Source organism: Notolabrus celidotus, chromosome 13, assembly GCF_009762535.1.
Source record: "Notolabrus celidotus isolate fNotCel1 chromosome 13, fNotCel1.pri, whole genome shotgun sequence".
In the NCBI taxonomy this organism is placed as follows: domain Eukaryota; kingdom Metazoa; phylum Chordata; class Actinopteri; order Labriformes; family Labridae; genus Notolabrus; species Notolabrus celidotus.
In genome coordinates this window covers 25,958,899-25,983,567 of record NC_048284.1, presented here as the reverse complement: position 1 = coordinate 25,983,567, position 24,669 = coordinate 25,958,899, and the positions used below count along the sequence as shown (strand labels likewise).

At 41.7% G+C, this 24,669-nt stretch overlaps 2 protein-coding genes across 5 annotated transcripts in view; both read left to right on the top strand.

Annotated features, from left to right (window-relative positions):
* Positions 1-9,919, top strand: part of ches1 (checkpoint suppressor 1) — a 77,047-nt gene extending 67,128 nt beyond the window's left edge. For both annotated transcript variants that reach the window (XM_034700206.1, XM_034700205.1), the window contains exons 5-6: positions 4,652-4,760; positions 6,055-9,919. In XM_034700206.1, coding sequence (XP_034556097.1) covers positions 4,652-4,760; positions 6,055-6,610 — 665 coding nt within the window. In that variant the 3' untranslated portion in view covers positions 6,611-9,919. The remainder of the gene's footprint in view (positions 1-4,651; positions 4,761-6,054) is intronic.
* A 4,790-nt stretch (positions 9,920-14,709) lies between these two features.
* gtf2a1 (general transcription factor IIA, 1) lies at positions 14,710-24,348 on the top strand. 3 transcript variants are annotated; one of them, XM_034699400.1, is made up of 10 exons: positions 14,710-14,952; positions 16,854-16,955; positions 17,381-17,570; positions 18,993-19,057; positions 20,412-20,487; positions 20,648-20,790; positions 21,145-21,249; positions 21,476-21,769; positions 22,072-22,161; positions 22,654-24,348. In XM_034699400.1, exons 1-10 carry the CDS (start codon positions 14,923-14,925, stop codon positions 22,759-22,761), a joined length of 1,203 nt encoding a protein of 400 aa, XP_034555291.1. In that variant the 5' UTR covers positions 14,710-14,922; the 3' UTR covers positions 22,762-24,348. The 3 variants fall into 3 exon arrangements, with proteins under 3 accessions (XP_034555291.1, XP_034555292.1, XP_034555293.1); XM_034699401.1 differs by having other exon boundaries at positions 14,711-14,952; positions 20,648-20,772; XM_034699402.1 differs by having other exon boundaries at positions 14,734-14,828.
* Positions 24,349-24,669: the final 321 nt, after the last annotated feature.

Sequence of the window (24,669 nt, the reverse complement as noted above, 5' to 3'; positions counted from 1 at the left end):
TGGAATCAAGACGACTAATTATTTGAATCACAGGATGTACTGATGTATTTGGACCTGTACACTCAATAAAATAAAATTATATAAAAAAAAAAAAAAATGTGCCAAAAAATTCAGCATCAACGGAAAAGAAGAGGAGGTAAAAGTTGAATCCAAGCAGCAGGGATGCTGGAGCGGAGTTGATCTGCTTGTTAACCTTCAGCCTGGTGTGACCCGTGTTTGTCGCCGTGTTTAAACGGCTTATTAAGTTACAGTAATTAAGTGTTGCTGTTATTTTGTCCCCCCTCCTCCCTGGAAGTCATAGCACGTCAGTCAGCTCGCCACTTAGACGCTCAGCTGGAGTGTCAGATAGACAAGCCGATTAGCCATTGAGTTAAACTGCCAGAATACTCAGCCCACAAGCAACCCAGCCAGCCAGCCAGTCAATCAGTCAGACAACATTAGTATGCGTCCTGCCCTCAGACTCTGTACTCAGTTCAACAACGGCAGCCAAGAAGGCACATAACCAGGGGTGCATGTGTGTGTGTGTTGGGTGGAGGGGTGTTTTGACTGAGCGAGAGGCCACTTTCAAACAGTTGCGTTCTCAAGGTCTGCTGGGACTGACCTTTGACCCTTTGGACTGCTTATGGGACTTGAGGGTGTGTGTGTGTGCTTGTGTGTTTGTGTGCGCACTGGGTGCCTGTCTGCCAGCCGTGCAGAGAGTGCAGCCTGCAGGGCCATGTGGAACTCATTTAACAGGAGAGCAGAGGAGTGCGTGTACGGCACATGAGAGCAGAGGAGAGGAGAGGGGAGGGAGGCTGAGGGCTCTGCTTTGCCCTGGAAAACAGGCAGGCAAAGACGTAGGAAGCAGACAGAAAAGGCAGAGCAGCTGAGCAGACAGAGGAAAAAAAAGGCAGACTACAGGATATTTTCTCTCCAGGAAAAAGGCTGAGATTCCAACAAACACCTCTTCTTTTCTCTGTATTTACATTTTTTTTTTCTCCTCAGTGCGTCCTGCTTTCTGCTACCAATCCGATTTCTTTTTTTTATTGCTTTGAGCTTGTAAAATGTATTGCTCAATCTCCGTGAGTGAGGACAGGCCTTGGAAGCGCTGCTGCCTGCTCTTTTTTTGCTGCTTTAGTTTGTCACACCATCTCCTCAGCATATGTCCCGCTCTTTTTTTTTTTTACCTGCAGAGACAGCATGCCTGCTCAGTTGGTGATATGAGTCACCACCACCATACATAGAGCGACAGCGGGATCAATAGAGAGGAGAAGAAATCAACGAGAGAGGGGCAGAATTAGAAAGACAAAGAGAAGGGTTTGTTAAGTCTTTAAACAGCTAAAAAGAGGAGGTGAAAAAAGAGAATGTGCACATAAGAGTGCGAGGAGAGAGATATGTGTGTGTCGGGTAAACAGTGTCGGTCAGGAGTGTGCCGCTGAGCCATGAGAGGCTGTGTCAAACAGAGCTTGGTATTTCCTTTCCCCCCTCTCCTCTTCTCTCTCTCTCTCTTCCTCTCTCCCTCTCTCTATCACTTTCTCTGCTGATGCATGATCTACCACTCTGTGGCATGTGGAAGGGGAGCCGTTGCTATGGCAACTCAAAGCCTGACTGGAGTAAGGTGGGGAAGAAGGGAGGGTGGGAGGGGTGGGTGCACATCAACCCGGGGAGACCTAATGCACTGCCCACACACACACACACACACACACACACAAGCATGCAGCAAGTGATCAAGATTATAAAAGAGACTCTGTACAGGGACCTACTTATAAGGTTATGGAGAGCAGAGCTGGAGATATCAGGGGCAGAGCCGCACTAACTGGAGTCAATAAGATTACTGTGGACACAGCCGGACAGGGAGAGGCTACAGAAACACTCCAACAATGACAAACAACAAACAAACAAACATAATTCATCTTTGTGTGTTACAACATGGAGCAAATAAACGTTCTGGGATGGTTTTCTGGGGGGTCTCGCCATGACATCTTGTATGTTTTAATGAGCTTGTGATTCCTGGGGCGAATTAAATTTTCCTCATAACATCAATCATAAATTTACTGAGATTGCAAACCAGATTTTTTTTTAAAAGACTCCACTGCACTGATGCTATGGGAAAAAGTATGTAAGATGTACTCCTTAACAAATGCTTCTGCGGCAGATAAAGCAAACAGCAGGTCATCATTTGTGAAATGCAAACTGACCCTCGAGATGAGAATGACAGCTGTTTTCGTGGGATGGCTGTGCTGAGCAGCGTTCCTTGAGTAATGAGAGCTTTTGGCTCAGATGTACACACACTCTTCTTGTCTTCTTTCTTATCTCCTCTCTTCAACACAGAGAATAAAGGCGTAGATTCACAGCTGCTGCAGAATCAAAAGCATATACATACAGTAGATTTTCCCTCTGCTGTTTCCCAGTCCATTCAGTAATTGTCAGCTTGTTAAGGAGGAGGATACAAAACTTTGACCTTGATAGAAAATCTTCAACTGATACAGAAACAACTTCTTTTTTGGGGTGTAGTTTATGTGTTGATCCCAAAGTGCTTTCTGTGCTGTTACTTCTGAACCAGAAAATGTTCCATTGTTTTCAGAAACGCCCATAGACACGCTGAAAGCTTTAATGAATTCCTTTCATTTGATTTCATCACACGGTTATTCTTAAAGTCCTTTTTTACACATAAACCTAGTTCATTACAACAAAGTGAAAAATAGGCCTTTTCACTGTCTTGCTTAGAGTGAGACCAGAAGAATGATACCACTCATGTCTATAAAGCGCATTAAATGCTACAGCTAGCAGCCTGTTAGCTTAGCATAAGAAAAAGGCTGTAAAGGAGTGGGAGGTGGTGTCCTGTACTTTAAATACACTTGTATGAAAACTTGTGTTGTTGTTAAATCTACACAGTAAAATGATATGGAAAATTTTGCTTTGTATCAATTTTTCCAGTGTCAGCCCTAAGCTAAGCTATATGGCTGCTAGCTCTAGTTTTTAATTTAACATTTGATATCAATCTTAATGTCTCAAAGAGTAACATACTTTTTAACATATGTGTGACTATTCCTCGAATTCATATGCATCAAAAATAGGGCACTGAAATATGTCCACAGTAGGTAGAAGCTGCATTGACATTGCCACAGCTTTTAGTTTAGTTTCTCCCAGCTGTCAGGTTGGATTATGAGCAGCGGTAAACCATGATCTACAGGTCTCCTCACAGATTTTGGAATGTCTTCACGTCCAAGCTTTGGTTGGGCCACTCGAGGACATCCAGGGATTTGTTCATAAGCCAGTCCATTATGCTGGAAGTAGTTCAGGATGTTGTTTTGAATCTTTGCACTTTGCTGTGACGTTTTTCGTCAAGGAAAACGTCTGTGTATCTGTGTTAGGCTCAGTTTCCGTGAAGTTACTGAACTAATGCTGAACAGCAGAGACACCAGGTGATAGCCAGGTGATAAGCAGCACCTGGTTATTGCCAGTTGAATTGCTTGGCTTTCAGACTCGAGAATTCAATTTCTGTCTCATTAGATCAGAAAAAGCACTATTTGCTAAACTCCAGGTGGGTTGCCATATGTCTGTTTATTCAGTAGAGTAAATGGCACTTAGATGGAGCGGTGGAGAATCATTCTCATACGTTCTCCAGTTTCACTTCAAAGCTGGTTAGCAAGACCAATGGGCTACTTTCTCCACCCTGACCAAGGTCGTTCCCGTTTATTGTTGACCAGATAGACAACTGTTGGAAGAGTCCTGTAATTCCAATTCATATTTTCTATCCAAGTGTCCATTGTTCTCCCAGAAACCTAGAAAACTGGCAATTTTCCTTCACTCTCTTCCAAATCAATGTCCTTGAAGGTTCACCAAGCGTTTCTTTTAGGTTTAATTCTGAACTCTGGGACATGATTGAGACAAATATGGGTTTTTAGGATTCATCTCTGGTTCACCTTCAAGTTTGAGATATAAAGAGTGAGGTCAAAGGGAGTACTAAATCAGTACTTTTCAGACATTTTTAAAATCAATGTTGTTCTGAACTCAATCAAGTTTAAATTATTTTTGGGGGTTTTCTTTGCTGAAAAAAACGATTTGAAAAAAGATAACTTGGGCTTTTGTGGATTATGCAGAGAATATTTTTACTCTGTGACATTTAATAACCTGTAGAACAATCTCCAGATTAGGTGTAAAAACACTGGAATTACACTCAAACATAAATACCTTGACAAAGTTCTAAACATCTCTGAAACTGTTTGTGGTTCGCTTTAAAAAGTACATCAAATTGGTTGTAACTAAGTTATAAAGAGACAAATGTGTTATTTACTCAGGTTTTCAAATAGGTGGTATCTCCCTTTAAGTCCAAGCCGCCCTGCTGTTCAGCCCTCAGCATCAGACAGGCTGGATTTAGCCGAGCCCAGCGGTCGTTGGTAATTGAATGATTCGCAGCGGCCTTAACTCATTTATGACGCTTTCCCGCTCAATTTAACCTTGCCTTGCTCATCAATATTGCCCTGTTGGCCTCCTCAGATGGTCAGTGAAGTCTCATCGAGCTGCTCCCGGGTCTCATCTGGATCTCATCGGGTTTTGGAAAAGCATCCTTTGTGTTTGCTTTCTGTGAAACTGATTTGTGTGCTATTTTTGACTAAAATGGCATGAATTTGTGTTAATGTTCTCGTGTGCTTTCTTTTCTATCTTTCAGTTCCACGGGGTGTGATCCAGAACGGCGCCCGAGTCAGAAGCCAGGCTCTCTTCCCTGTGATCAGACCCCTACCTGTAAGCCCTGTGGGGAGCAGAACCTCAGCCATCAGGTGGGTGAACTTTTCATTTGTCCTTTTACTGTATAAGGAAATCAGTCAAGGCTTTCCATGCACAAATGCATTCCCCCACATGTAGACTGACACACCCACATGTGCACACACAGTAGCCTTGAAACAAACACAAGAAGCACACACACACACAAAACAGATCTCACACTGAAATTTTCCACTACGAGTTTACATAATAACATCTTTATTGTGTCCAAAAGTCAGAGGCATTCACATGCTCCCTGCTGCTCAGAACATTTTATCCAGGTGTGTTTATATAACGGTTTCACACACACACTCACACACTGAAACACACAAACACACAAAGAGGTTTATTAGAGGGAGAGGCCTCATGATTCAAGGAACACTCGGAGCATGCATGGACATGCACATCCATCATAGGAGCGTAAGAGTATGATGGCCTGCTCCGCATAATGAATTAAACATACTCAAAGTCTCACTAAAGGTATGCAGTGAATATTTGATCACTGTAAGAGGTGCATGTTTTTCTTATAAGATATTAATATGCTAACCCTCTCATCAGAGGGGAGAAAATGTCCGAGGGACAGGGAGGAGTGCTGCAGCTCCCTTTGATTTATTGGTTATCAGAAAACACCTCTGTCCCTTCATGCCTAACAGAGAAATGTGTCTGCAGACTAATAGAGCAAAATATGTGTTGCAATAAAATGCAGAAGCTGATGTATAGTGGACAGCGGTTAAAAGGCTGCCCTGCAGAATCAGAGTCGGTCTGTGCCGTTCTGACTTTAAAGCTTCCAAGGACCTTTATGTGCTGAGCAAGTTGCACAACCTCAGGGAGCATTGGAGCTGCTCAAAATGCAGCGTGTCATTTGAAAAATGCAAAGGTGGCAATGTGAGAATGAGTCTGCTCATTTCTGAAAGCAACGGCCAACTCTTTCTGGAGATCTGAGGTTTTAATCAGAGCAGAGAAACATGCACATTAGGCCCCGGGGGCTGATATTTTGAGGGTGATAGATTATAACTTTTTTTTTGCTTTACAAGCCAAAAATGCAGAAAACTGATGCAGCCTCAGTAAAAGAACAACACCTCAATTAAAGTGAACACAAGTTTGTTCATATCCCCTTGAATAAAGCCCAAGTGCTTCACAAAGCAACAAACTGACAGAAATAAGAAAGAATTACAACCAAAAATAAGGTTCAGCAAGACTAAAAAAAAAAACAATAGAACCAGTAAGATGTTAAAATCAATACATGAAAAAAAACTTCTTGGCAATGTGACAGCAGACAACCATATCCTCTCTCTCTGTGTCTTCTCACAGATCATCCCTAGGAGATTATCTAAGCCGAGGACAGGACAGCCCATCCCGCTACTCTCCTCCACCCTGCAGCGAGGACCTCCAAGACGACCACACTTACAGCACGGCCAAATCCCCCAGCAGGTTGAGCTCCTCCCCGGCCGACGATGCTTCCTCCCCTTTGGACGACGACGACATCATCGCCGTGGAGATCCAATCAGACGTCAAACCCGAGCCCAGGGAGATCCCTTTGGATTCTCACGTCACCACTGGCGCCACTACCTACATTTCCCAGCAGGCCCTGCGCGGACAGAGACGTAGTTCAGGTGCAGGAGCTGGGACTCTGGCAGGGAGCAGTCTGCCCTGGACCAAAAACCGAGCAAGGGGTATTAGCGACACACTGCCTCTGAAGAAGCGGCGCGCTGCGGCAGTGGAGAAGCCGCCGGAGAGCGACGACGAGGAGATGAAGGAGGCGGCGGGGTCGCTGCTCCACCTGGCGGGGGTCAGAGCCTGCCTCAACAACATCACAAACCGCACCGCTAAGGGCCAGAAGGAGCAGAAAGAGGCCCTGAGAAACTAACACACACACTTAGAACAAGTACATAGTCATGCAAACACACACACAGACAGTATACAGCTCAAAGCACGCACACACATTAACACACAATCGCGTATACGACACACAAATAGGTCAACAGGTATCGTTACTACAGCATTAGTCTCAACGGACATGTCTCATCTCCCTCTATCTATCTGCAGGGCATTAGGTGAATCCTACTTATTTGTGGCAATATCAAAAATCTATGTTTTCCTACATGTTCAGCAACACTAACATCAATGGGTATTTCTCATGTGTCTTTGTTGTTTTTGTTGTTTAAAAGGGGATGAAAGCCATAAAAAAAAGCATGTTTTGTCACTAATTTGGACAAGTTGAACCACGACAAAACGGAATCACATTGAGGAGCGTACAGTACCCGAACACAGAGGATGGCTGTTTGTCTTACCTGTTTGTTTCTATGTGAATCTGTAGCAATCTCGCGGTGATGCCAGCAAAGGCGGCGGAGGCGACGAGACGGGCGCTATTCACCGAGACTTAGCGCTCTTTCTCTCTGGGCCGCCCGCTGGCACCACTCGCCCACATCCACGAGCACAAATGTGAGACTGTGCCAAAGACAAGCGACCAGGTTGCTTCATGTAGCCGATATGACAGCTGACAAAAAAAGAAGGCATAGTAGTAAAGGAGAGAATGACCTTAAGTGTCAAAATAATTGTAAAACCCAATGTGATATATATTCATGCACTTAAGATTATTTAACGCCACTTATAATAGAAGCATCATGGGTAAAGACATGGTTTTATTTCAAGAGCACTCATAGTATTTAAGAATAGATATTTTAAAATAAAAAAATGGTCATGTTTATCACCATAGAGATGGATAGTGTGCCGGGTCTGAGGCAATATCTCCTTCATTTTGTTGTTGTTGTTGCATAATGTAAACGTCCCTAAAAACCTCCCCAGTACTTCTGTCCATAGACATAGACACCTGGTATAGATATCGTAGCTACCAGCAGCTACCACACCTTCCGTTTCATTTGACGACGTCAAAGAAATATATACATGAACTGTGGGTTTGGATTTCTGTTTGTGTCTGTTTACCCTCACTCTACCCTCATAAAGATATAAGCAATTTGTCCCATGTGGACAACTCTGTAAAAAGGTTAGAAAATATTTTATTTTTTTCCTTTCTTAATTGAAGCAATTTGACCTGCAGGACTTTCTCAGTTATATTGCATGGGTGCTTGTAAATAAGATAAAAAGCAAATCTTTTTTATTCAAAGATCATGTAAGATAAACAATGTATTTAGCATGAAGCATGACTTATTTTCATATAAACCTTGATCCTAGAGGAAAGAAAAAAAGTTTTGCCGCCAATTCTTATACCCGTGATTATATCAGATTTGTTTTGTTCGTTTGTTTGTTCCTTTGAATCTCTTTTGGTTCCTTTTTTTTTTTCTGAGCGGGCTTTCAAAGACAAGTCTTCAGGGAGGAACATGGGAGATCACTCTGCAATTAGAGGCCCCAGGGTGCCACCTCCGGGCTACGGGTTCAGGCTACGTAGGCCAGCTGAATCACCTCTTAGGGGTGGGCTTCCGTCTTCTTTTGCCTGTACAGTGATTTTTTTAGGTGTTCAGTGTTAACCCCAGTGTTATTTCCGAACACATGTGTAGAGTGTGTGAGTTTGTGTGCCCAGGAACACACACCCTTTAACATTGTGCCTGCCTGCCTGCCTGCCCTCAGTACCTCTGTGGTCATGTCTCTGACATGCTTACCTGTCTTTATTTATAACAGTATTGTTTTTTTTCCTCTCTCTCCTGTGTGTAAATGTACGTGTCCTTATTTTCCATCAGCATCGTTCTGTGTATTTGTGCGGATCAGACGGGCATGGGAAATTTTGTAGGTGCCCTGAAGGAACCTCATATCTCCAAAAAGGCTACTTGGGAGTTGAATTGAAAAGAGAGAGGAATGTAGGAGATTGCTGAAATGATGAAAAAGTTTGTTTTTGATTCACATACAGTATTGTTAACTCTTTGTCTAAAGGACTTACCTGCCAGTATGGATCTCATATTTATCTCAAGAGCCCAATCTGGAGATCAGAGGTTATTTTTTTTTTACATTTTGCCGCTCCATAAGGTGTATGTGTATCTCTCTGAGGGTCATGCAAACACTGTCTTAATTGAAATTGACATACCTTTGACATTTTTGCATTAGAAGTGATATAAACACTGCACTGCCATTATTCGGCATGCCTTTGCTGAAACAAGAATGCATTACAGTATTGATTCCCCCTCTGCAGAAATGCAGTGCATATTAAAGCAGCTTTATAGGAGGAAAAATGGTAGGGTTAGGTTGTAGCAGCAGTCAGTTTTAGTTTTAAGCTGTTGTCAGCGAGCCAAGCAGGCAAACAAATGCATGTCACATCCACTGGTACAGTCCTCTGCCACCTGTAGCATGCATCACTGGCTTTGCATTTTGTATGGTAACCATGCCGACACAAAAAGTCTAAAAGGAGACGCTGTCAGTGTTCTTGTTGTGTGCCATCCGTCTCTTGTCTGATATCTGTCAGGGTGCCCCCACGGCCCGGGTCAAGCACTCTGCTGTATTTGCAGTAACAATCCACCGCTGTGGTGACTAATAACGTGTTCAGCTGGCGAGAGGCATGTTGAGGGGGGAATGTGTTGCTTTAGCATCCACCTTTTTTTCCTCTGACTCACTCAGTGACATGCAGGAGAGATGAACTCCTGACCTACGAGTCGTGGAAAAACAGAGCAGCACATAACATAAAGCTGGGACATTTTATAGCAATGGAAGTAAACTTCACTGCCTGAACAGCCCCTAAAACAAGTGTTTCTTTCAAACCTGCCAAACATTCAGTGAAGCGCTCTAAAAAAAACGTGTTGCCATTTTTTATTTGCTGTTGTTTTATGCGCGTTTTCATTCTCTGTTTTGTTTTCTCTCTGACAAAAACTATCTACAATACTGCCATTATTTTTTCGGTGACTGTCTGAGCTGAATATTGGAAAGCCATAGGTTAGAGATGTCAAAATGCAAAACTGTTATTGATCTGTGAGATGTGATGCAGAGTACACCCAGGTGTTGGTTTTTCAGTCAATGTTCAACTCTCCTCTTTATTGTGCAATCATATTGCCAAAGAATGATTTCAAGACCTATTTCATCACTACATGTAAATATCAACGTTGTCCAATACCGTGGCAAAAAATATATAAATGTTGTTTTATTTTGTTTTCCATTTTCTGAAAAACTGCAATGATGTTTATGTGATGTATTGTCTTCCAGTTGGTTGCAATAATAAAAAATACAAGTTGCAGAAGATTAGTTGGGCTGTTCCTTTAAACAGACTTAGATCAAACATGAAGGCTGTAATCAAAGAAAATAATACCCACATTGACTACTATGACACATTTAATAACAGCATCACTGATAGGCAGTGCATGTGGGCTAACCAAAGCAGCAATTTTACAATTTTCCCTCTTAGAATTCACACTTAAATATAGAAAAGGCTTACAAGAAAGCATATCACCCTTTCTCCGTCTCCTCTTTTTCACCACTCCAGCCTGCAACACTAACCCCCATTACTGGTAAAGTGGCTGCTTTGTGAGACTGGAGACTCTTTACTTTGCTCTCAAGACTGACCCCAATCATTAACCTCGTATATTCCCATCAACAAGGGCCTTATCATAACCATGCCTCTTCCGTCAGTTAATTATTCATTTACTTATTCTAATCATTTAAGTTCAATACTTCTGATTAAAGTCAAACTCAGCTCTCTCCTCGGGGAAAGACACGTAAAAGAGTTAAGTGTACCAAAGAGTTCCTCAACGCCTTATCAATCTGAGTGATGCCATTTTGGAGCCGTGTGGCAGTGGAAGCCCATTCATAATTGAAGCCGAGACAGGCTTAATCTGGAGCCAGTGCCTCCCTGTGCAGCGCGCTCCCACCACCAACACAACTGGAGCTAGCAGCTCCTCTGTTGCTATGCAACTACAGCAAAGAAAGAAGGGGGGGAGAAAAGTGTGCGTTCACTAGATCTTTAGAGGGCATCATACCACTCAGTTACAGAGAGTGAGACTCAAAGGTAGCGACGACACACTTCGGATAACAAAGCTCTGTGTTTGATCACATCTCAGACTTTGACAGATTGATATCAGACACAAGACTCCAGCGAATTTCTCACAACACTTGTTTGTATTTATCAAACAACAATGGTACACATGAATTCAAAAGCATACTCTCATGTGCTGGTAAGGCCTTTAATTCTAACTCAGTTAAATAGATCAAATGAAGTGAGCAGCCACCTTCAAGGAGACACAGTGAAGTGCTAAGAGGATTGATGCGCACAGAGCGGTGTGTGTTTCCCATCTATAGCATCCATATCCACAGAATGACCACAGAGGCAAGTTTCCATGGAGACAGAAGTGGAGGTAACGTTCTCTTGTCAGCTCTCGTTTACGGCAAAGCTTTATTGTTTTTGGTAATGTACCCCTGGTAGTCTGGACAGGTGTGTTTTGGATTAAACAGGTAGAACCTACGGACATGGCTCATCCAAGGATTGACTCTCGTCCTCTGTTTATTGAATGACAAGTACAACAGTTGCATGCTACACAAAGTGGATGGATTGTCTGCGTGTTTGTGTGTGTATGTGTGTGCCATGAGACCATGAAAACAGAGCCTGGTTTCTGGAGTTTAGAGATGAGGTGTGATCGCACTCTTGTGGCGGTGAGATGTTACTACATAAAAAGTGCTCCAGAAACAGAAACAGAAACAGAAGCACCAAATATTCCTCCACAGAAACACTTAAATCATTGAAATGCATTTTCAAAATCAATCATTTCAATTGGTTTCATTTTCGGCTTTTATCTTTATTGGAGTCAAACTCGGGCCAACAGCTTTGAGGGCTAGCCTCTGTACATGGGACAATTCAAGTACAAGGCAAAACCAGTGCTGTAATATTGATAATTTTAATGGCATAAAAATCCACATGTAAGTATGAAAAGTGTGTTTATTCCTAAGATTCTTTATCCCCCCTACTCAAATCAAAATCAAACCAGTTTCTAAAAGCTCCTAACTCAAAGTTACAGCCGTATTATATCAGTTATGACATGCAAACAGCCTTCAATTAACTTATTTTTAAAAACATATGCCAAAGGAAGATATCTGTTTCAAAAGTAATGGCACTTGTTAAAGATAAATGTCTGTTTTAATTATTTAAGTTTATATTTTCATAACTTTATAGAAATATTCACGAAAGGGCCTTTCAGTTTTGTTGCTGGTCTCAGTTAAGGTCTACCAAAAATCTTCATAAGGGCAAACATTTACACTGATAAGCAATACCTTGATAAATCTAAAACCTTTAACCTTTAACCATGAATGGTCTAGTCTTTGCAAATAAAGCATAACATTTTTTTAAATCTGAAAAGTAAATAAAGCCACAGCTGTCAGGTGAATGTGGAAAAGTAAACAAGTATGTAGTAGTGAAACAAAGAGTACTAAATTGGAATGCAATGGGACTTTTACAAAGCTCTCCGCTTAACTATAAAATACGATCCACTACTCTCTAGATATGACTGCTTTGTGATTTTCTAGTTTGACAATTGGCGTCCAGTGCAAAGTTGAAACTCTTGATGGTTATTGTTACTGTTTACCGTTTGTTAGAAAAAAAAAGTTCATCAGTTAATATTTGTTATGAAAAATGTTTAATTGTTTTTCTAATGTGGTGTCTAAGCAATGGTGTACTAAGAGGGGAGCAAGGAAGTTGATTGCCCCCCTGGTGCCCTCATATCTTAAATAAATGCTCCAGAAGTGCCCTTTAGGATGCCCTTGTAGTAGATACAACACCAGAAACTGTCCTCTCTGGTGTGCTTTCAGTGGAAGACACATGAAAAAAGCCATCATAGCTGCCCCTCTAGAAGATAAAATGTAAACCAAGAGTCCTCTGCATGCCCTTTCATTAGATAAAACATGATAACCTAATGGTAATTCTCTTTCAATTATTTATTCGTGTATTTTTTTTTACTTTTAAATTATTCATCCACCACAAATGGTCAAATGGATATTCACCAGATGCAGGGAAATGAGGGTTTGATGCTCAAAATGTCCTGGAACAGAATCCAATGAAGCCCCTCTTCTTTGTGCCTCAGTACATGTTTAAATTAATCCTACGTTGTGGGTATCAGGGGGTTGCACTATTCCAATTTGTCACCAATAAAGTAACAAAATATATTTATATTTTCAAGTTCGAGCCCATGTGTCCATTATCTGTAAATCGTTAATATTTCAAGATCAATAACCAAATACAAAATAAGAAGCACATAGAGAGAGTTACATAGAGGGAGTCAGACTCATTTGGCAACAATACAACAACAAAGGTCTGGGATGTTAATAAACTGTAATAGTGCCCCCTGTCTGCTCTCCGTTAACAGCTGTCCAAGTAATCTGCACAGCTTAAATCAATAAATCGGTTGTGGTTACAATCCACGTTTTTCTATGGCGTGCATTTTTCTTCTGTTATTTAATCCTTGAAACACTCCACCATTCACTATGGTAATATATATTTATATGCTTTACAATTGTCTACTTGTGTGTGTCGTGGTGTTTACAGCTGCCCTAATTCAGCGAACAAGGTTGCTAAGCGAAAAGGAAAAGGAAACTCTCTAAAGCAGGGGTGTCAAACATACGGCCCGCGGGACAAAACCGGCCCGCCAGAGGTTCCCATCCGGCCCTTGGATGACTTCCCAAAAAGAAAAATGACAGAGAAGACATTAAATGCAATTTTTCAATAAAAGTAACTGCTATTTCAGATTTCGCCCCTGGGGGTCGCATACAATCATAGTGCTGGTGGAGCGCTCTGGGAGAATATTTGCAGTTTCCATAATCCGGTGGAAATTTATTGACTTTTTAGATCACTTCAAGATTCAATCAACACTAAAGTTTTCGTATATGTAAACTTGTTACAGCAGGGGAGGTGGAGCCACATTTTTCGAAAAAAGGAACTGCATATCGTGTGCATGCTTCATAGGTGCGCTCCGTCCACTACTGGCACTAGCCATACACCCATGCATACAACACTGTCCAGCAAGCAAACTGTTCATGCTGGAGCAGGGGGGTCCAAAACAGTCAACTTTACCTTCTCCATTATTATAATCGATCTGCTCTTTTGCTGTAAACATTACACTCTGTGACAGGTGACACAGTGTAATGAAACCTGTGTGTTTGGTGTGTTCGCAGCAGGTTTCAGGGTTAAAGAATAAAATATTCAGCCCACTGTGAGACTCATCATGGCAAAAAATGCAACAGCTTTTTTTGTAGAAAGATAGTTCATTAAATGTGAACATTTTCAGAATGTACCTGTACTTTTTCGCACTAAAACAAAGGGAAACATTTGGAGCTTTTTATTATTTATAGGTTATTATGTTATAATTTCACTGGTCCAGCCCACTTGAGATCAACTTAGGCTGTATGTGGCCCCTGAACTGAAATGATTTTGACAGCAATGTAGGTGCCATAAGACTTGCGACCCCCGCTGTCCCTCAAAGTGATTTAATGTGGCTTCATTAAGCTGGTCTTTAGAAAATTTGCATATCTATATGAGCATGTGGCTGTGTTTCCTGTGCCATTATGAATTAACATACTGCTACTGATGCTTTTGGTCATTAACTGTTCACTAACCCTAAACTTAGGAGTCATCTGGCAAAAAGAAAGGCAGAAAACTCATTACATTTTCTATTTTCAAGGTTTTATTCCAATTTAGCTACTATTTTTGTTGATATTTTTTTACTATAATGGGCAAAATGTACTATTTTTAGATAAATAATAATAAATAAAAAAATCTGGAAGACTTCTCACGTCCCCCCATTAATGTCTCGCAACCCCCCAAGGGGTCCCACTCACACGTTGGGAAGCCCTGCTCTAAAGGAAACTCAATCTGTTCAGGTCAACATACATTCACCATTCAGCTTGACCATAGACTGTATAAAATAGAGCTTGACACATTTAAACTTCATCCCCCAGCAGCAGGCGAAGTGATTAGTCATCATGCTCCTCACGAGTTCTCGCGAGATGTGCATTTTGACCCTGCCCTATGTCTCGCGCACTCGCAGCTCCATCGCTCAGTATATAAAGCAAGACAACGACGGACGGAGGACGGCTGGGGAGTCGCAGCCCGGGATTGTAAATAAGACCGCAAGAACTGTGTTTTATTTACAAAAGTGATGCCGGCTGTGGTAGAGTACCGTTCCCAGTTGTTTTAAGTCGTTTTTCGTAATTTTTGGCTCTATTTCTCGCCTATTTCCGTGTGGTTCTTACACTACGCGAATAATGGCGAGCTCGGCTAACTCGAACCCAGTGGTAAGGATCAATCTCTAAGGACTGTCAGCGGGGGAAAATGGGGGTGATAATGGAAGCTGTCGACGAGCTGGTTATATTTATTTCAGTACAAACAATCTACTTTATCAACCACTTCACTGACATTGTAATAAAACGAAGCCTTAACTGAGTCAATCGGCCATTTTCACGAGTTTTTTTTCCACTAGATTGTTCTGTGAGAACCGTCTGGTCTGAGCAGCAGCGAAGGATTTTGTTAAAAAACTTAGATGCAGAGGTTTGGAGGTATAGGGTCACTAATGAAATGCGATGTTAGAGTCGTAATAGAAGGGGTCTTGTTCACATTTGAAGCAGTCTTGGTTCAGGGCAGCGTCTCAATGTGGTGTAAGTTGTGCAAAGTCATTAAAGAAAAGGGGTTTCGGTCTTACATGATCGTGTTGTTTCTTCAGTGAACGCTTTGCTTGTCGATTATAAGGTGACAAGGTATATGTAGGCTTGGTTTTGATTCTTTAATTCATGTATGAGAGGTAGATGTACGCTAAGCACCAGCAGGTAACCATGAGTTCCGCTTATTTATGATTTAAATGTTAAACATCTTCAGCCGTCAGTCGCTCAGTTTAACGCCTCATCATTGTCCACCATTCCACGACCTAAAGGCAGGATAGTCGTCCCAAACCACCACTTTACCCATCTCATAACAAAGTTGTCCTCCTCCCCACCGAAAAACAACATAACACTTATTCAGAGCTTGAGCACTTCCACGATAAAACACCGAAAACATCCTTGATATTCCGCCACATAATGTAGTAAAGCACGGGGCCGCCGAGCGCGCAGTTTGCCGCTCCGTAAAATGGCTTCCACCACGTCGCCCCTCGGTCCCGTTCTGGCCCTCCTCCTTCCTGCTGCCTGGTTTTATACAGCCATATTGGCTCTCTAATATAGACTGCCCGGGATGGGAAGGTGCTACTCGACGCTACGTCACCGGCTCTACATATAAACACCAGACTGAGCTTTAAATAGTGGAGGAGCAGACGGGCCGAGGGGGAGGGAAGGAGAGACCGAGGTCCGTGCGGCGGACACTGGGGACAAAGCGGCGCACTGCGGTGGCCTGCGTGTCCGTCGCTGTTGTGTTGACTGGACCATTTTTTCCGGTTGTTAAATCCGGTCATTGTGTAGTTTTTAAACGTTATGAATGCGTAGCACCACATATGTCAGCCCGAGGGAAACACTGTTTACCTTGTTTGTCGTGACAGAGAGACGTATACAGCTGCTTCATATGGACTAGAATAACACCACACGGTGTCGTGCATGTTAGGTACGGAAGAGGATTAGGGCCACTGGAAAAAAATTAAAGTCAAATTTTTAAAAATTATTATTATTGTTCTGAGACAAAAGTCAGAATTCTGACCCTTTTCTCAGAATTTTGACTTTTTTTATATTCTGACTTTTTTCCCAGAATTCTGACTTAAATTTCAGAATTCGGACTAATCTCAGAATTCGTACTTTTAAGTCAGGTAATAATATATTTTTTTTAAATGTACGTTCAGTGGCCCTAATCCTCTTCTGTAGTTAGGCTATAGCTAAATCCTGAGGATTATTGTGCAAGAACTACTTGATCTACAAAAGTGCATCAGTTACACAACTGATATTACCACATTAGACACATTTTTGCTTATTTGGCAGACATATGAAATGTTTTGTAACCCTGGATGTTTGAACATGTTGTTCAGGCAGCTGTGAAGCACCCATGTAAAATAACAGATGTAATCCTTAACAGATTTAAAACACTTCAGGCTTTGATCTCTAGGTCAAAGTCAGCCTTAAATAGTAACAGTGTTTGTATCAGACACATTGTTTCTAGCTTCTGTTTTTACAAACTGTTCATAAAATGTCTTTTGTTTTTGTGTGTGCTTACTTCCGCCCAGCCTAAACTATATAGGTCTGTGATTGAGGATGTGATCAGCGAGGTGCGAGAGCTGTTCCTGGATGAGGGAGTCGATGAACAAGTGCTGCTGGAGTTGAAAACGGTAACTTTCTGCAAGAGCTATTGTTCGTGTGTACAACCACTGAGGTGGAAATGTTACCAGAGCATGTGTGAGGAGTACTTCATCTTCCAGTGTTTTCTATTGTGCATCTCCTTTAGCATACACAGTTTCTCCTGACCAAGGCCAAATTAATTAGCTACGTACTGCTACTACATGAGTCATGAGTCTCTTTGTTTGCTTTTGTTTTTCATTAAAAGTATAAATCAAAATGTAAAAAAGAAGTATAAACTGAAACAAGGGTACTAGCTTGATTTGTTACAGTAATGGGTTGATTGTCTGAATGAAGGGTGTACTCATCAAAACATCATTCAAACTTCAATCTAAAATATCTACCTCGCCTGACTCTGAGACATTCTTCTGACTGACGTTTCCCTTTTCACCATGTTTTCCTCTGCCCGATGCTTCAGCTATGGGAAAACAAACTGTTGCAGTCGAAGGCAGTGGAGGGCTTCCACACAGAGGAGCAGGTGGCCCTGCAGGCCGCTCAGCAGCAGCAACAGCAGCAGGTTCAGCAGGTTCAACAGGTCCAGCAGGTGCAGCAGGTCACCCAGCCAGCGCAGACCCAGCAAGTCATCCAGATTCCTCAGCAGCAGCAAGGTTAGTCAGATCTGTCACACTGTGGGGGCAGAGATTAACTAAACAGCCAACACCTGCAGAAACATTGAATGTCCATGTGAATAAGTCTGATGCAGCCTTAAAATGTACCCGTCTTGAAATATGATGTTTTGAAGAACATTGCTCAGTTAAAGGCCTTGAACTAAGTGTACACAACTTCATTATTTAAATATCACAATTTAGAACCAGACGTAGATTAAAGCTGGGGTTGGTAGTCAGATTTAGATACACTTTTTGTTATACTGGTTAAAATTATCTTCATGTCCCGATGGCAATTAACACATAATGTGTTCTTAAAAAAGAGCGGAAAAAAGCCGGAGTAAACCTGGGAAAACACCAACCAATCCCTGCCATCAGGAGCCAATTTATGAAACCAATCAAATCCTGTCCTGCCGTTTTGCCCGCCTCCTGCGCGTACATTTCATGTTTGTTTGTGTTTTTAACTTTCACTATGATAAGGTTTTGGTGTTTTCCTACCGCTGAGTGAGACATGAGTTAACGTAGGGCAAAACACAGATGATGTGCTGAGGACCGGTTTTGAATCAGTCACCATCATATGGTCGCGAATCAGTGGAGCTAATGTATGTGAGCGGGAGGGGGGCGTTTGTTTTGGAGGAGCTCTGAGGGGATGGGTTAGACGGAGTCCCGAGGAAATGCTACATTCAAATTCATGCTACTTTTCCGTGGCTACCAACCGTAACTTTAAAGGCCTGATCAAACCGGTATACACTGATATCTTTTCTGTTCAATCATTTCTTTTGTTAATTTTTATAAAGTACTTTTCTAGTTTTAACGACCAATTTTGCGCTACTCGTCACACTTACCCATTCATACCACCTTTGCCTAGGGGACCATCAGTATTATCTCATTACATTTCATTTACACCTCACTTACTATGTTACCAGGAGCAATTGTGAGTTTGTGTCTCGTGCAATGTCATTTAAGCTTGGTTTATACTTCAGGAATCGCTGTACATCAGCCATATATTAAATCCTCTCCGACGTCTCTTCTCTATTTTTTCTTGTAATCATTGCTGCGTGATGAACGCCACACATAACCGCTCCAATTCAACATAATATGTTGGGAATCGTTTTGGAAAAGCACAGAAAACGTGGCTGTGCTGGAAACAGGTGACCCGACCATCAACTGAGCACAAGTGTTCTGGCCGAGCATTGTAGAGCAACACAGACACATCAACGCACAAGTATGTAGTGCTCACATCTGCATCCGCCACTACCATGTAGGGTCAACACAGAAATATAAACCAGCCATAAGCATGTAACTGCAGGAGCTGGAATCAAACCGCCAACCTTCCGATCGAGAGACGACCCACTCTAGGATGTCATTGATGAGTTAGTCTTTTATTGTATTGTGGTTTAACTCCCAACATGTGTCTCCTCACAGCTCCCCAGCAGCAAGTCATTGTTCAGGATTCAAAGATTCTACAGCACATGAGTGCAACAGGGATGGTGAGTAGAGTTGTGTTGTTTTAATCATATCAAATGTTAAATGATGGTTTGGAGTGGACAATAGGAGCAGTCTGACAGTTGTAGTATTCTCTCAGCTTTCATCAGATGTCATGTTTGTGGTAGAACACAGCTCACTTTCCTTGTCACATGGCGGAGATTACTTCTATCCCATATGTGATACATGTTTGATTTGATCTTAAATACAAACAACATATTAACACTGCTTATTCCATCTCATTATATCTTACTAATGCATTTTACTAAAGCAGCTGAGTTAATAACAAGGTTAGCATGATTCACAACCAGCCGTGAAGAATCACTGAATCCATGAACACACACACAGCCATCTTCAAGCTATCTGGAAGCATTCTGCTGAGTACTGGAGCTTAATGTTCTGTGAAGCATGCACAGTGCTCTTTCTGTTGTACATGCTTGTACCTCTCTTGAACTCACACATAGGAAAGAAACACCAGTGGGACTCAGTTCAATTAAAAACCCATGCCAGACCTCATCGCATAAATGCCCCTAACTGGCTGCAAACACTCCAGTAATCAAAGCAACGCACAGCTTTTCTCTCTTAGTTCAAACTTTGCCCTTGAGAAAGATACTTAATTCATTTCAGTCTTACTTTTTGAATTGCATCTACCTTTTTGCAACAAGGCTTTCCACAGAACAGGAAGACTAGTGTAGTAACGTCAGGTGAAGGGACATTGAAATCCAGAGAATAGAGGAGAGGGAGGGCCATCAGGGAGTTGTCCTGTGGTCTGCAATACAGCGGAGGATAAAGCCAGGGGAAATCCATCCCCTGTGTGCCTCACACACACAAACACACCCTCTCCTTCATTAATTCTCCTTGTCCCTCAACAAAGCACCACCAGTTACCTTCTTTAACAAGAAGGTTCTACGAGCCATCTGTTCATGTCTCTTTCATCTGCATTGATGGAATTTTTATCTTAATTCACAAACACCTGTTTTGAAGCTTCACTTGCAAATGTCTAACCTTTTGACAGTCAAAGCTGGTTAATAAAATTAATGAATGCAAATACTTTTATCAGGACAAAGCTAAAATTAATATTATGGAGAGTTTCTGCAGCATTCATAAATATCCAAGTATCTCCAGAGGAATGTTCTGAACAACCTACTCATAAATACCTGTGTTTGTGCCCACTGTGTATTATTAATGTCCCACCAGAACGTTACAACTTAACAGCTTAAAAACTTGTTTTTCACATTCTTGAACCCTAACACAGGGGGTTTTAAAGTTAAGTTTTGTCTGAAGGTTTCCTGGTTATGAGTAAATACCTGCCTGCCTCATTTAAGCCACTCTAAAGTGTGTTTTCTTATCCTCCTCTAGAGTGCAGCAGCTACTGCAGCAACCCTTGCTTTGCCCACAGGAGTCACCCCATACCAACAGCTCATCACCAGCCAAGGTAAAACACTCACACAAGTGTGTGTGCATCAGGTTGTAGAGGAAAAACACTTAAAATAGCGAAATTATATTCATTCAATGTTTTGTTCGGTTGTGATCTAATAAACTGCTTCTTCTCCACATGCACACTCACAGCAAGTCTCCTCTGTTTTGTCTCTCAGGTCAGATTTTGCAGGTGGTGCGCGCTCCCAATGGGGCTCAGTACATCATCCAGCAGCCCCAGCAGCAGATCCTGCTACAGCAGCAAATGCAGCCTGGTGGTGTGCAGGCCCCTGTGATACAGCAGGTACGTCCTATTGCACAGGTAGGAACACCCAGCCCGAGTGAACTGAGGCACAATCTTTGAACATTTGACACATTGGAGTGAAGTGGTGATGGGTTTGCATGTATCATGTTTGGTGTTGTCAGAGTATGAGACTCAGCAGCTTGTGTGTGTCATAACTGGCACCATGATTGTGTATTTAGTTCATAACATGTAAGCCAGTTCAGAAACATAAATAACAGTAAAAACTTGCACAATATTTGGCAACCAAAACAATTATTCACCTTGAAAATTTACTTTAACATTTAATCAAAGTAAATGAACAAGATGTGGTTTAAATAAAGTTTATTTAAAGCCTCAGATAAAATGCGGGTTCTGTCTGTTGACTCTGTCCAGGTTCTTGCTCCTCTGCCGGGAGGCCTGCCCCAGCAAACAGGAGTCATCATCCAACCGCAGCAGATTGTCTTAGCTTCAGGAAACAAAGTCCAAGGCAATGCACAGGTAAGCACTTCCTCACTTACTTCATTACCAACTTAATTCACTTCCCAGGAAGGTTGCTCTGTCCTTGTAAGTATTTGCTGGCACATCATTTATATTCTATTATTGATTGACATCTTTGTCTACTTTGGACCTGAACTTTTTGTTTGAGATACTCCACAAACCTGTCATTGACGATCTAATGAGACAAATAACCAACATTTATCTTTCGGGACTCTTCTCCTTCCAGGTGATGCAAGCAGCAGGCATGGCGCAGCAGCCTGGTCAGGTGACAACAGCAACTCTGGTGCAGCAGCTTCAGCAGGCCCAGGGTGCAGCTGCCCCACAGGCCCAACCTCAACCTCAGGCCCAGCAGCAAGCCCAGCCTCAGACTCAACCTCAGACCCAGCAGCCACCCATGATGCTGCAGGTGGACGGCGCCGGAGACACCTCCTCGGAAGAGGACGAGGATGAGGAGGAGTACGATGAGGATGACGAGGAGGAGAAGGACAAGGATGGGGGAGAGGATGGGCAGGTTGAAGAGGTGGGAGAAAACAAGACTATATAATTTGAAGAATTTCTCTTCCTGGATTAGTGTTTATCTAGATTAAAAAAAACAATTAAATGTCAAATGTCTTCTCTGGTGAGGAAAATATGTCAAGTTGTATTGTGTTATGATGTTGCATATTCCTCTGATGATAACTAGGGATTGAAACAATATCATATCATATTTTGCCTCTCCACATTCAGTCACTGTGTGATAAATGTTACATAGAACAGAGTCCTAAAGACTCTGAACCATATCTAGAACCACACATTAAAAACTGTTGTTGGTATTCTCACCAGGAGCCACTGAACAGTGAGGATGATGTCAGTGATGAGGAGGACCAGGAGCTGTTTGATACAGAGAATGTAGTGGTGTGCCAGTATGACAAGGTAAGGACTTATCTATCCTGTGAGAGAAAACCGGACAACCAACCTGTGCTCCAAATATCTGATCCCTAATACCTATGGATGTAGGATATGCATGAGAGTCGAGTTGTTTTGCATCTGCATATCATTTGTTGATAGTCAGGTCATCAGTCTTTTGACATCACCAGCATTTTCAAGTCATTTGTTAACAGCTAAAAAGCAATCTAGAATTATGTTTTTCAGAGGCCATCTTTCTTATAATAACCAAGAGGATGATTAAAGCAACAGCTGTAGCTAATCAGTTTTAATACACACAAGTGGGTTATAAACCTATTTGATGCTGTCTCAGTGCTTTTAAAGAGCTCTCCTTGAAGGCTGATGAATATGGGAATGCTTCTGGCTGAGTCATCTGCGCTCAGGGGTTAAAGACATTAGAGATCGCGTCCACTGAAAGATGAAACGGTGTCCATCTGTCCCCAACGCCCACACCTTTCATTTCCTTTCTTTACTTCACAGATTCACAGAAGTAAGAACAAATGGAAATTCCACCTGAAGGACGGGATCATGAATCTGAACGGGAGAGACTATGTCTTCTCCAAAGCCATTGGGGATGCCGAATGGTGAAGTAGAAAAAAACAAACAAACAGACAAAGCAACAGGAGCAGGAACTCTGTAACTCCTTCTATCCAGTCAACAGACACTTCAATATCCTTCCATATCTTGCGACTGGATTCATTTCAGGAAATCTTTTCTGAGTCTTTGAGAACTCTGGTAAACCCAAAGGACTGTGAGGTACCGTACAAACCAGTGTGTGGTTAAAAACACTCCACTAGCCTTGTGGGATAAGAAACCTAAAGGGGGATGGAAGTCCTGTGAGCAGAGCGTTCTTGTGATCTTTTTTTTTTTGCTTCTCAAGGCTTCTCTTACCTTTATCCTAAGAGGATTCACGTGTCAGAAAGTAAGCATTTCACATCGTACAGGTGTAGTGGACCAGGGTGACCTGACCTGACCTGCTGCAGGTGGTTGGAGGTCATTCATTAAAACCCTGTAGATGAGTAACACCTTCACGATGCACTGTAGTCAGTTGACTGGAATGACATGCGTCTACATTTAAGTCCAAACTTAGTGCCACTCGTCAAGGTTGCTGCCTTTAGAACGGCCAGAATCACCTTTTGGCTTCAGATTTTTTGTTCTCGGATCGTCATTCTGTCTCAATTCATGTTCATGAAAATGGTGCTCCAGAGTGTTTTATGTAGGTAACAACCTGTTATTCTTTTAAACATTTTTTTAAACATGTTTGATATAGAGTTAAGACAAAGAAGGTAACGTTACATTAATCCTTAAATAACCAACTGTTGTTTGAAGGTATTTTTTTAATCTTAGAAGTGCTGAATCCAAAAATACTGTTAATTTCCTCATCGGCTTCTCTGGAGCTTCATTCCATCTTTATCCCCAAGCTTAACAGAAAAAAGGAAGATCCAACACTGAACTCATTTATAAATTGTATAAACTGTCTGAAAGTTTGTCCTGTTGGTGTTTCTTCTTTGCTCTTATTTTAGTTCTCTGCAGCCGTCTGAAAATTTGCACTGTCAGTTTATCAATGTGTTGTGAAATCAGTCAGTTGCTCTAATCAATAGCCACAGCGTGCTCTGGTCTGTCTATTTGCGTGTTGGTGAGTGAGGGACTGGCTTTCAACGTGGGTATGTTGATTTGATGAGTGTTGTCACAGCTTTCTTTGTTGATTGTTTTAGACTAAATTCTTGCACACCCCATGATGTTTTTTTTCTTTTTGTAGTTGGGGCAGGACAGAGTCCCCCACCCCCTTTTTTTATTTATTCCTGAAGTCATAACATGTTCTATTTTTTGAGAAGTTGGAAAGCCGCACCAAACTGTGCTCTTATAATCAAATAAGTGTTCCTTTTTTTCTGTTGGCTGGACAAAGCGACTTTATGCTGTGTTCCAAATCATTTCGTCCACCATATGTTCTCCTGTGCTTTCATTTTATTCATAACTTTTAAATGAAAATATTTTCTATCGAAGTGAGTTGAACTCGGGGCATGTGTGTTTCTCTGCAGTTTGTTTTTAGTGCCCCTGTTGCAGCAATTTGAAATAAAGGATGTGTTTTTTGACTGTTGTGTTTGGTTGATGGTTGGATCTGTAGAGTACAAAGTTTTAAAAACACAAGGATGAATAAAGGATGACTTTCTAATACCTTATGTCTTTACATATATTCTAATTAGAATGAAATTATTTTTTCATTTCAGAGCTCCAAAGCTGTCTAAATGTAGTTTTCTTTTAATCATTCTGGTTTATAAAACAAAAGTAATATTCACATAAAGACTGTCATTTTCAAACTGTAAAAAAGTAATAGTGCCAAGGAGGTGTTTTCAATTTAATTCACATGGAGCTTGCTTGGAGGATGCATCTACTAACACCCTGAGCTTTAAATATGGCATTCAGTTGATCTCTAAAATTGATAGCAAAAATTTTGGCTTGTATCAAAATAAGTTATATTCATCACTTATTGTTGAA

Bases quoted from the DNA above. Each gene is read 5' to 3' on its own strand.
- gtf2a1 (XM_034699400.1), top strand. From the start codon at position 14,923: ATGGCGAGCTCGGCTAACTCGAACCCAGTG. The intron at 14,953-16,853 runs GTAAGGATCAAT...ACTTCCGCCCAG, and splicing joins CGGCTAACTCGAACCCAGTG to CCTAAACTATATAGGTCTGT. The intron at 20,791-21,144 runs GTAGGAACACCC...GACTCTGTCCAG, and splicing joins AGGTACGTCCTATTGCACAG to GTTCTTGCTCCTCTGCCGGG.